Below are 12742 nucleotides of genomic sequence, written 5' to 3'. Positions count from 1 at the left end.
TTCCTGAGCTGTATCTAGGAACCCAAATGGAAGGGTCCAGTTCCCAGGGTTAAAGAGAAATAACATGGATGTAAGAAAAAGGAGTACATTACTTGGAGAGCTGGTAAGTCCCTCCAATCTGTGCCCTTCTCGTCATCTACCAACTGCATACTCCCTTCTGCCTTGCTGCGCCAAATCCATATGGCAGACTCTCTCTGGCAGTGTTGAAGGCCCAGTTAAAAGCCCACCTCTTTGAGAACGCTTTCGACGCCTAACTCCTCTCACCTTGGGTTCTGCATCCCCAACCCTATATTTCATGTCTGTCTGTCCAAGTTAGATTGTAAGCTCTTCAGAGCAGGGACCATCTATAAATGTCAGCCCACCTCTTCGAGTGCTTTTGACTCCTAACTCCTCTCACCTTGTGTTCTGCCTCCCAAACCCTATATGTCATGTCTGTCTGTCTCTTCAAAGCAGGGACCTTCTATAAATGTCAAAATGTACAGTGCTGCGTACACCTTTCGATAAGTAGTAGTAGTTCTGTTTAGGGCTACTGTAGTAGAAAAGAGATTAACAGGAACCGGTTAAAGTTTTGAAGTCCTTCCAGAATGGTCTGAGCCATTTTGCCTTTCCTTCGACTTTGAAAGTTTAAAGATACCACTTTTGATAAGACAGCAAAGGGAATCCTCAGGCCTCTCTCGTGTCCTGTGAGAGTTAAAAGATGCCCTCATGGCCCTAGGGCAGGGGTAGGGAACTCCGGTCCTTGAGAGCCGTATTCCAGTTGGGTTTTCAGGATTTCCCCAATGAATATGCATTGAAAGCAATGCATGCACATAGATCTCATGCATATTCATTGGGGAAATCCTGAAAACCCGACTGGAATACGGCTCTCGAGGACCGGAGTTCCTAAACATGAGAATGTATTTTTTTTAATATAAAAACCAATCGTCGGCTGTAGTTAGTCTTCAGACCTCCACCAAATCAAACTTAGCAAAATATCAGCTGGAGAGTCTAGAATAGTTTCAGTTTGCATTGTATTCTTACAGACCTCAGTGGTACCATCTGTATGCCACTAAACTTTAAGATCATACAGAGCACTGGCACCCCTAATCGTCATCGGTCTCTTGTAAATTTTTAAATACTTTAAACAAATCAATAAATATACTCATCTTATGCTACGCGTTAGAAATTTGAAACAGCGGGGAGCATGAGCTGGTTGATTTGAGGGGATTTCCTTGATACAGCCCTTCGGGGCGAAACGTAGGTCTACGTCGGAGTGCTTACCCCCACCCGCGAAGCATAAGATGAGTATATTTATTGATTTGTTTAAAGTATTTAAAAATTTACAAGAGACCGATGACGATTAGGGGTGCCAGTGCTCTGTATGATCTTAAAGTTTCGTGGCATACAGATGGTACCACTGAGGTCTGTAAGAAAACAATGCAAACTGAAACTCTTCTAGACTCTCCAGCTGATATTTTGCTAAGTTTTTTTTAATATAGCAGTTTTCTCCTCCAAAAGTACCAAAGGAGGGATCCTCATGCTATAAGCCTTTATTTATTAGTATTTTGGGATTTTTTTTTCCCCTTTATTATATGCTGCTTTTCTTGAAAGGACCTAGATTGATCATTGCAGGGATGATCCTTGTATGGGAAGGATCATCCCTGGTCATTAGATATGAAGATCCTTGACATTTAAAAACACACCTCATTCTCCCCACGCAGGGGCCCTCAGCTTTGGCTCTGCGGGGGAGTGGAAGACGACTCGGGGAGCAAATGAAGGAGCCTTTGTAAGGCCATGCACAGCACTGTTGGGGAGACCTCAAGCCGGCCTATGTGGGTGCTTTACGAGAGCATATTTTGTACATGATGGTTTTCAAAACAAAGCCACCTCGAGCAGTGTCTCTCAAACTTTTTTTTTTTAAGCTCGGGCACATTAAATGGAGCAAATGTTTTTCATGGCACATTATAATTGAAATTCTAAAACTGCAAAACCAAGAAAAAAATTAAATTTGAGAGTTATTTATTTAAAGTTCTTTAAGCTACGCATGGGTAATTGTAACAACTAAAGGAGATTGATTAGAATTGCTAATCAATGCGATGGATGTGCTAGTTTTTGAGTAAAATTACCTCAAAACGCGGCTCCATAGTCTACAAGAAAATATGCATTTCATCAACTGCCATATACAGTCTATTCTCTATTTTTCGATTTAATTTCTGTCAGAACTGAAAATCCAAGTTTGCCAAGATAAGAAGATCCAAACGGTAACAAGGCCTTATTTTCTTTGTTGCTCAAGTGGGATAACTAATGCATAAAAAAATAAAACTAAACTTACCTGCCGTTAAATTTTCAAGGACCAATGATGCTTATCTGGGCGGTTGTATCCTGACGCACAAGCTCATAACACTGACAGACTATTGCGTATGCGACATCCATCTCATCTATTCTTGTGTGTACTTAAGAAGGGGATTTTAAAAATAAAGCAAAATTCTGGAATTTCTGGTGGCATACCCAGAATCTCTTCAGGGCACACCACTGGGCCATGACACTGACCTAGAGAGTTTTGAACATTTTCCTAAAGCCTAGGCCGGTGTCAGGTCAAAAGCATGCCGGGACAAAGGCGCGCGCCGAAGAAAATTACTGTTTTTAGGGGCTCCGACGGGGGGGGGGCGTGGGGGGGAACCCCCCCACTTTACTTAATACAGATCGCGCCGCGTTGTGGGGGCGTTGTGGGGGGTTTGGGGGGTTGTAACCCCCCCATTTTACTGAAAACTTCATTTTTTCCCTGTTTATAGGGAAAAAGTTAAGTTTCCAGTAAAATGGGGGGGTTACAACCCCCCAAACCCCCCACAACGCCGCCGCGATCTGTATTAAGTAAAGTGGGGGGGGGGGCCTCCCCAACAAAAACCCCCGTCGGAACCCCTAAAAACAGTAATTTTCTTCGGTGTGCGCTTCCGTCTTGCGCGCCTTTGCCTTCCGCGATTATGTCTATGAACCGCCTAGGCCTTCGGAACTATCCAACATTCAAAACCCCAGCTTTTATCCATAAAGTTTTGATTCCTCAAACTACATCCAGATTACTGCGGTCGAATGACCAACACTTATTGGTCATTCCCTCTCTCAAAATGATTAACACACGGCGGCAATCTATCTTTTCCGTTACAGCTCCACAAACATGGAATTCCCTTCCAATTTATTTAAGAGAGGCAAAAGACTTGGAAAGATTTTAAGAGCAAACTCAAGGGTTTTCTTTTTAAAAGAAGCATTCAATGACTAAATGAATTGCTTATGACTCTCTTTGTATTTTTATATTTTTTGGATAGTTTTCTCTTTCCTTTTCCTATCATAAGAACATAAGAAATGGCTTCGCCGGATCAGACTCTAGGTCCATCCAGTCCGGCGACCTGCACCCGCGGAGGCCAAGCTAGGTGTTCTCTGCTGAGAAACCTTGTTTACTCGTATCCCCCAATGTGATTTGCAAGAAGGTGTGCATCCAACTTGCTCTTGAATCCCAGAATGTTGGTCTCCATCACGACCTCCTCAGGGAGAGCGTTCCAAGCGTCCACCACTCGTTGTGCGAAACAGAACTTCCTAATATCATAGAAACATAGAAAGATGACGGCAGAAAAGGGCTACAGCCCATCAAGTCTGCCCACTCTATTGACCCACCCCATTAAGTCTGAATGCTAATGACCTAGTTCCTTAACTCGACCCTCGTAGGGATCCCACGTGGATGTCCCATTTAGTCTTAAAGTCGAGCACGCTGGTGGCCTTTATCACCTGCACCGGAAGTCTGTTCCAGTGATCTACCACCCTTTCTGTTTTTAACCTTAATTGTTTTTCTTTATAATCAGATTGTATTTCTTTCCTAGCCTTTCCTCATGTTTTATATGTTTGTATAAGTTGGTTTTTTATTATGTTTAGTAGATTTAATTTTTATTTTTGTTAGTTATGTCTGTTTCCCCTAACTCTGTAATTTTTTATTTATTGGTACATCGCCTAGAATTTGGAATAGGGGATTAATCAAATTCTATAATAAACTTGAAACTTGAAAACAAGCAAACAAAAACCAAAAGGGCAAAGGTCTGTGTAGAAAAAGCAAAGGTGTTAACTTTTATTTGCTAATTTCATCTTCCGAGGTACTCAGGTGCGCCTCTGCAAGATCAGAGAGACTGCTCCTGCCTCTCTCTACGTCTGTTGGCTTTCTGATGTCACACCGGTGCAGGACAGTTTGACGAGGCAAGTGTGACATCACCAGCGGCTTCATTCGCCCCAGTCAAATAGGATTTTTTTTTTTTTTAACAGCCTCAGCGGGAGCTTCTGAAGACAGGCTGGAAGTGGACAAGAATCAACTCTGCCAACAGCAGCAAAAGCGAGACAGTTTTCCAGTGCATGGGGGTGTCGTTTCCTGTTTCTCGTTGGGAGGGTTTAGCTACAAACTCCAGGGCATTTGAAACTCAGTAGCGGGTAAAGGAGTGCAATGGGTGGTGTCAAAATTCTTCAGATACTTCCGGGCCTGGGAGAAAGAGAAAAACCAGAAAATCTTAACACTCGGGGGGTGAAATAAACTTAATGCCCCTAAATAGACTGCTTCACAAATTTAAAAGGCATACAAATTTTATTTGTTTCCATCTTATGGATGATTGTGTCATGTCAACTCAACTTGTATGTCAACTCAACTTGTATGTCAACTCAACTTGTACTCCACTAATCTTCTGTAAACCGCATAGAACTTAACGATATTGCGGTATATATACTGTTATTATTATTATTATTATTGTGAAGCAAGGATCTTGGTTACAATATGTCCTCTTTGGTGAATGGTACGATACACAATGCAATTTGATATGTACTTTTGCTAGTCGAAATCAGTGGCCCCCTCTACAGGTCTTTTTGTTGTGAATAACTAAGCAGAAGTATTTAACATTTCTACTGTTTCCATGTCAGTCTTTACCTATCGGTCTACAGCAGTGTCCTGCAAACTTTTTGGTCGGTGGCACACTAAACCTGGTGCCCCGGTCGGAAGGCACCCGGAAGTGCGTGCATGCGTGACGTTATCACGTCGACGTCCGCACGGAAGCCCTCTGGCTGCGACCCTGAACCTGTCACTTTGGTGGGGGATCCTGGAGATGGGGAGGTGCGATGCCGGCAAGGAGGAGAGTCGTCGGTGCCAGCTGACTGCCTACAGGACGTGCCTCTCGCCACAAGAGGCATGTCGTATAAGCAGTCAGCTGGTGCCTCTCCTCCTTACCAGTGTTTCATTGGGGCACACAGTTTGCGATACACTGGTCTACAGCATTCCACCTCAGGCCTTCCTCCTTTCTTGTACATTACATTACAAAGCATTCTTATATTCTGCCAAAGCTGTGAAATTCTATGCGGATTACAAGATTTAAGAAACCAAGAACATTAAAATCACATAAATAGAATACAATCAATCCTCCAAATATTTTTTAAATAGGCCTTTAGCATCTTGCAAAACAACAAATAGTTCTGAAGCGTCCTAATTGGATAGAAAAGTGCATTCCAGGCCGCAGACGCTTACCGTATTTTTCGCTCCATAAGACATACTTTTTCTACCCCCAAAAAGGGGGTGGAAATAAGGGTGCGTCTTATGGAGTGAATACCCCCCCCCTCCGGGTAACTTTTTTTTTAAAGTCCCCTTTCCATGCTCCTGCCTGTCTCCCTCGCCGGGCAGCTCTTCTTTGGTTCGGACAGAGCGGCGCAGAAGGCAGGGTTCCTGCCCGGTCCAGCGCCGCTCCCCGATTGGCTGCAGTCAGTTCTCGCGAGTCACAAGAACCGACTGCAGCCAATCGGGAAGCGGCGCCAGACCAGACAAGAATAGCACACGCCTGCCTTCTGCACCGCTCTGCCAGAAGAGCCGTCCAGCGAGGGAGACAGGTAAGAGCGTGGAAAGGGGACTTAAAAAAAAAAGTTACCTGGGGGGGGTATCTGACGTCAGAGAAAGGGCGGGACCGCCGGAAGAGGAAGCAGCGCAGACGCAGGGCTCACAGAAGGGCCGAGACCGCCAAGAGGAAGCAGCAGGACAACGGGAGGCTGTGGGGGTGCGAGCGGTCCTTCGGGGTGGGGGTGCGGGTGGGAGTGCGTGCGAGCAGTCCTTCGGGGTGGGGGTGCGTGCGAGCGGTCCTTCGGGGTGGGGACAGGACTTCAAGGGGGAGAGGAGAGTCGGGGCGGGCGAAAGGAGAGTCGGGCGGCAACGGGAGAGTCGGGGCGGCATGCGCGGTATACGGGTGTGCGCGGTATATAAAAATTTATTTACATAAATGACAGTTTCCCGCGCGCTATACCCATGTGCGCGTTTTACACGGGTGCGCGGTATATGAGTGAAAATACGGTAAATAGCCAGAAACTGAAGAAAAAGCCAGTGAACTGGGGGCTGGGGAGTAGTGACTCAGACTCCTCTTAGTATCTCTTAGTATTCCTCAAACAGAAAGCAAAGTCCACAAAACTTCAAGAACAATCTGCTCAACTGGTCAATAGTTCTCCAACTGAGCCAGGAGATGTCTTCGATCAATGCTGGAGCTGCAGGGTATGACCATCACCATCTGCTGGAGGTAGAGAAATACTGTGGAATACAGATTGCAGGGTGCCCTTATCAGACTAGTATCACAGCCTTTTGTTCTGTCTCCATCTGCTGGTCGATGGGCATAACCCACAAGTTCCAGACTGGTTTGGCAAGGATAATAAGGAAAGTCAATATTTACATTAAGGGGCCATAGTCTTCTTGCTGTTTGAATGCAGTCGTTAAAAGGAGAGTCCTTGTAGTATTATAGCACTTACCAGAAAGAGAGCAAGCTGCCTTTTACCTTCTGGAGTCATGTCTTCCCCTGCAAGACAGAAAAAAAAGTGAGGCAATAAAATAAAATAAATTCTCTATGCTGTGTAAGAGAGACTTGTCTTTTAAACACTTACCAACACTATAAGGAAAGACTCCAGAATGTTCGGCTTTGTAGGACTGCAGGACAGACAGACACCAATCATCATCCACCTCATACTGGCTATATACAGAAGCTACAAGGGTGAAAAAACAGGAGAACGTGGCCTGCTTATTACTGTCTCAAACTACTAGTCATAAGTTTCTAATCTAATCTAATCCTTAAGTTTATATACCGCATCATCTCCACGAATATGGAGCTCGACACGGTTTACAAGAACTTAAATAATAGGTAGAGAAGGAGAAAGGTTTACATGAAACTTATGTGTAGAAGGGAGGAGAAAAAGGGGGGAGGATAGAGTTACAATTTGGTAAAAAGCCAAGTTTTCAGTTGTTTGCGGAATAATTGGAGGGAGCCCAGGTTCCGCAACGGGATGGTGAGGTTGTTCCAAAGTCCTGTGATTTTGAAAAGAAGGGATTTTCCCAGTTTGCCTGCATAGTGAATGCCGCGTAGAGAGGGGAAGGCTAGTTTATACCTTTGGGCGGTTCTGGAGGAGTCGGGACTGGAGGAGTTGAAAGATAGTGGGATAAGGGGAGGAAGGATGCCGTGAATGATCTTAAAAGCCAGGCAGGAACATTTGAAATGGATTCTGGAGATCATTGGGAGCCAGTGTAGTTTGGCAAGGAGTGGGGAGGCATGGTCAAATTTGCGTTTTGAAAAGTTTATTAAAAATTTGTTATCCTGCCTTTTCAAAATTACAAAGCGGTTTTACAAAAATAAAATGCATAAGCAGGGGAATAAGCAAAGAAAGGGTTAATATGTTGCCCCGATACAATGCATTCCAGCTCCCAAATTCAGAAGTATTGAAAGTCAAAAGCTGTGTCAAAGATAACCCCAAGATACAAGGAGTGAAGAAGTAGCCTGATGGTTAAAAGTAGCAGACTAAAACTAGGGAAGCTAAGCTTAAATCCCACCAAGCTCCTTATGAACTAAGACAGGTCAATGAACCCTCCACTGCCTCAAATACAGACAGATTGAATCTTCCGGGGACAAGGAAATATTTCCTGTACTTGATTGTAACTTGTCTTGAGCTACTACTGAAAAGGTCCAAGTTAAATCCAAATCCTTTTCCTTTATCATCGCCCATTTCTGAGTTATTTTTTTTTGATTTTTAACATTTTTATTGATTTTTTCATATAACAAGAAGTGTGTTATACCCTTTCATACAATTATCTTAAAAATACACTTGCTATCGCCATAACATACTTATATACCACATATCTTATATTATCCTTATTATAATTTTAGACATCATATATAATATAATGATTTTATCAACTATTATTTAATTATGAATCCCTTTCCCTCCCCTTATTTTGTTAGTTGCATATGATATAACAACTATTATGATAATTTATTTATATTTTATGATAAAGAGAATAAACCCCACCCCTCCCTCCCCTCCTTTAACCATTATCTTATTATGGGAAAAAATTATATCAGTCATTACAAAAATCTGTTAATGGTCCCCAAATCTTCTTGGACTTATCAATATAGTAACATAGTAGATGACGGCAGATAAAGACCCGAATGGTCCATCCAGTCTGCCCAACCTGATTCAATTAAAAAAAATTTTTTTTTTTTTTTTTTTTTCTTCTTCTTAGCTATTTCTGGGCGAGAATCCAAAGCTTTACCCGGTACTGTGCTTGGGTTCCTTTTTGTGTTGCAAATGTACGCTCCATCTTATATATGTGGCCATTTCTGAGTTATATAAAAAGTGATGTAGCTCCAGCACATCCCATTGCCCCAGGTACATTAGATAGACTGCGAGCCCGCCAGTACAGGAAAGAAAAAAAATGCTTGAGTACCTGAATAAATTCATATAAACCAGGGGTGTCAAAGTCCCTCCTCGAGGGCCGCATTCCAGTCGGGTTTTCAGGATTTCCTCAATGAATATGCATGAGATCTTTTAGCATACAATGAAAGCAGTGCATGCAAATAGATCTCATGCATATTCAATTGGGGAAATCCTGAAAACCCGACTGGATTGCGGCCCTCGAGGAGGGACTTTGACACCCCTGATCTAGATGAAGAAAAGGGTTGTCTGCACCACTACAGCCTTTCAATCCTATTCCTACTGCTCTTGTTCCTCTTTCCCAAAACAAGGCTAGAGACTCCAGCCAATCACCTTCATTTCCTAAGAACATAAGAATAGCTTTACTGGGTCAGAGCGATGGTCCATTAAGCCCAGTAGCCCGTTCTCACGGTGGCCAATCCAGGTCCCTAGTATCTGGCTAAAACCCAAGGAGTAGCAACATTCCATGTTACCGATCCAAGGCAAGCAGTGGCTTCCCCCATCTCTTTCTCAATAACAGACTATGGACTTTTCCTCCAGGAACTGGTCCAAACCAGCTATGCTATCCGCTCTTACCACAACATCTGGCAACGCGTTCCAGAGCTTAACTGTTCTCTGAGTGAAAAAATATTTCCTCCTATTGATTTTAAAAGTATTTCCCTGTAACTTCATTGAGTGTCCCCTAGTTTTTTAAATTTTTGATGGGAAGTGAAAAATTAATCCACTTGTACCTGTTCTACTCCACTCAGGATTTTGTAGACTTCAATCATATCTCCCCTCAGCCGTCTCTTTTCTATTCTTAGGTGCTTGTGAATGCCCTTCGGCCTTTAAAGAAATTATGCTTACCTTCATCCACAGAGCTGGATGTCCCCAGCCATTCCCACACCACACCCGCTACTTCTTCTGTCATGACCTTGGGGTACCTGGAGAGAGAGCAAAGAAAGAGAAGGGATGCAGAGTAAACAGCAACAAAAACATGGCACATAAAGTGAGTTTTGCTGTTTTCCACTGGTGCATATCATAAACAAAGGCTGCAAAGTCTCCCTTAACAGCCGCTAATGCAAAGGAAGGATTTAATTTCAAAATTTAGCTGAGAGCTACATATCTGTCCTGGATCCAGCGGGGCTGGGGGGGGGGGAGAACTTGCTCCGTGAGGAAGCAATGCCAGTTGCCCACTGCATTGCAAGGGTTTAAACTGAGAACAAACAAACCAACCCCAGGTTTCCCTCGAGTCCAACCTTCATACGAGGGTCTAACTTCTATTGCTCTCCTCTATGGTAATGAGAATGCAGTGGAGAAAGTAAAACTACAGACTGTACTTCTGCAACCAATTCCAAATTGCAGTAATAAAGCAAAGGACCTCTTCCCAACCACCAGATCTTGTCATTAACCTCAGCACCTGAGTCAATTCCTCTGCTGAAGAAAAATTATACTGTTATGTCTTCTATCAGTTTCTTATTTGCCAAAAAACTTGACATATTGCCTTCTGGACTCAGTATTGAACAAAGCATATACACATAGACTGACTGAAAATGTATTGTACATGTCATGAATAACAAGCCTCAAAGACTTGAGTCGAGAACCTAGCTCTAGGACTTCAGATCTCCTGGAGTCGAGAACCTAGCTCTAGGACTTCAGATCTCCTGGAGTCGAGAACCTAGCTCTAGGACTTCAGATCTCCTGGAGTCGAGAACCTAGCTCTAGGACTTCAGATCTCCTGGAGTCGAGAACCTAGCTCTAGGACTTCAGATCTCCTGGAGTCGAGAACCTAGCTCTAGGACTTCAGATCTCCTGGAGTCGAGAACCTAGCTCTAGGACTTCAGATCTCCTGGAGTCGAGAACTTAGCTCTAGGACTTCAGATCTCCTGGAGTCGAGAACCTAGCTCTAGGACTTCAGATCTCCTGGAGTCGAGAACCTAGCTCTAGGACTTCAGATCTCCTGGAGTCGAGAACCTAGCTCTAGGACTTCAGATCTCCTGGAGTCGAGAACCTAGCTCTAGGACTTCAGATCTCCTGGAGTCGAGAACCTAGCTCTAGGACTTCAGATCTCCTGGAGTCGAGAACCTAGCTCTAGGACTTCAGATCTCCTGGAGTCGAGAACCTAGCTCTAGGACTTCAGATCTCCTGGAGTCGAGAACCTAGCTCTAGGACTTCAGATCTCCTGGAGTCGAGAACCTAGCTCTAGGACTTCAGATCTCCTGGAGTCGAGAACCTAGCTCTAGGACTTCAGATCTCCTGGAGTAGAGAACCTAGCTCTAGGACTTCAGTGCTCTTGGAGTGATAGATTCCTTCCTCTGCAGGTGAGCTAGAACTCACCTATGCTGCAGGAGACGCAGGAGTAAGTTATTTCCTCGGTTAGACAAGACATCTTCAGGGACCCTAAGAACAAAAGACCGGAGGAGGAATGTGTCAGTTCTCTAAATTCATAACAGTTATCTGTTTACTCAGAACATCCTTTTATTGATCCAACAGTTTCCTTCTGTTCCTTTGGGATTCCCATTCAGCCAGAACTAAGGCAGGAATTTTCTTTTTCCCTGTATTTGATATCTCTCCCACTCGTCACGCAGTGGTTAAAGCTACAGGCTCAGTGCCCTGAGGTTGTGGGTCAAACCCATGTTGCTCCTTGTGACCCTGGGCAAGTCACCTAATCCCCCCATTGCCCCAGGAACATTAGATAGATTGTGAGCCCACCAGGAATAAATTCATGTAAAACCATTCTGAATTCCCCTGGGAGAATGGTATCGAAAATTGAATGAATAAAATGAATGAATTAAATAAATAATGCAACAGCCCTTGACTAGGGACCATGTCTTAGGGCTTCTTCTGAAACAATGTAATCATGAGTCTAAAACCCTGACACTGTGTGTCATTACACAATGACTGGGACTCCTTCTTACGAATTATGAAAGCCGCCTCCACAGCATCCTTAATCCCAGTTGATCCAGGAAGCGGAAGACTTGAGTCACAAATCAAACACAGGCTGGCTCAATTCAATAATAATAATAATAATAACTTTATTCTTGTATACCGCCATACCCAGGGAGTTCTAGGCGGTTCACCTCAATTAAACAAAGTTTAATAAGAAATTACAATAAACTAGAATTACAAGTAATGTAGATATTGAGGTGAGCATGAGGAGGGGAGTTTTCACAACAGATAAACAAAATTTAACAAGAACTTACAATTGATCATAATTAAGGTTAAGGTGAGCATGAGAGGGGGGGATTGTACAGGTCATTGGAGGTAGTGAGATGGGGGGGAATCAAAAAAGGGGGGGGAACCGGGAGAGTTGGGTCGTTTGAGGGAGGGGTGAGAGAAGTGGAAGAGAGGGGATTAGGGATTTTGAGCATGGAATAAATGAGTTTTGAGTATTTTGTCGGAAATCCAGGTAGGAGTGGGCCTTGAGCAGAATTTGGGCTAGCCAAGGGTTCTGTTTGGCTGCCTGGAAGGCGAAGGTTTTGTCGAAGAACCTTTTGAGATATCTGAACATAGGGATCTCAAACTATAGATCTGGAAGGTTTGCAAACAGAAAAAAACCCAAAAAACAACCCCAACTCTGTGGAGTGACGATGTTCCTAAATGGACTTTATTTGAAAGTGTCAAAGTTCCAAAGGTCCACTGAAATCATCCACATAAAAATAGGTTATCCACATAAAAGCCTTAAAGGACCTAGTCCGCTAGGGATACAGGACCCAACACGGTCCGCGTTTTCGACAAAGTCTTCTTCAGGGGTCCCTGGGGGGTCCTTTAAAGGTGAGTACGTGGGAAACAATTGTGTGGTGAGCCGGATGTGAGACACTGCTTGCGTTTGCAATAGAAAGGGATATTTTGGGGTCAATTCCTTTTGTTTTTTTGCCTCTTAGGTTTGCAAACAGGTCAGGTTTTCAGGGTAATCCTAATGAATATTCATGACATATTTCCATACACGGCAAAATATGTCATGCATACTCAGGGATATCCTGAAAACCCGGCTGATTTGCAGCCCAGCACCCTTATCCACAAAATCATGACAACC

General features: G+C 43.7%; 1 protein-coding gene across 1 annotated transcript in view; it reads right to left on the bottom strand.

Annotated features, from left to right (window-relative positions):
* Positions 1-4062: 4062 nt before the first annotated feature.
* ABHD16A (abhydrolase domain containing 16A, phospholipase) overlaps positions 4063-12742 on the bottom strand; it is a 63089-nt gene continuing 54409 nt past the window's right edge. The window contains exons 16-20 of the mRNA XM_033916506.1: positions 11044-11106; positions 9574-9650; positions 6910-7008; positions 6778-6824; positions 4063-4492 (exon numbers count right to left, since the gene is read on the bottom strand). Coding sequence (XP_033772397.1) covers positions 4409-4492; positions 6778-6824; positions 6910-7008; positions 9574-9650; positions 11044-11106 — 370 coding nt within the window. The 3' untranslated portion in view covers positions 4063-4408. The remainder of the gene's footprint in view (positions 4493-6777; positions 6825-6909; positions 7009-9573; positions 9651-11043; positions 11107-12742) is intronic.

Source organism: Geotrypetes seraphini, chromosome 12, assembly GCF_902459505.1.
Source record: "Geotrypetes seraphini chromosome 12, aGeoSer1.1, whole genome shotgun sequence".
NCBI classification, from domain to species: domain Eukaryota; kingdom Metazoa; phylum Chordata; class Amphibia; order Gymnophiona; family Dermophiidae; genus Geotrypetes; species Geotrypetes seraphini.
The sequence above is the reverse complement of the archived record's forward strand: the minus strand, read 5'-3'. Positions and strand labels throughout refer to the sequence as shown.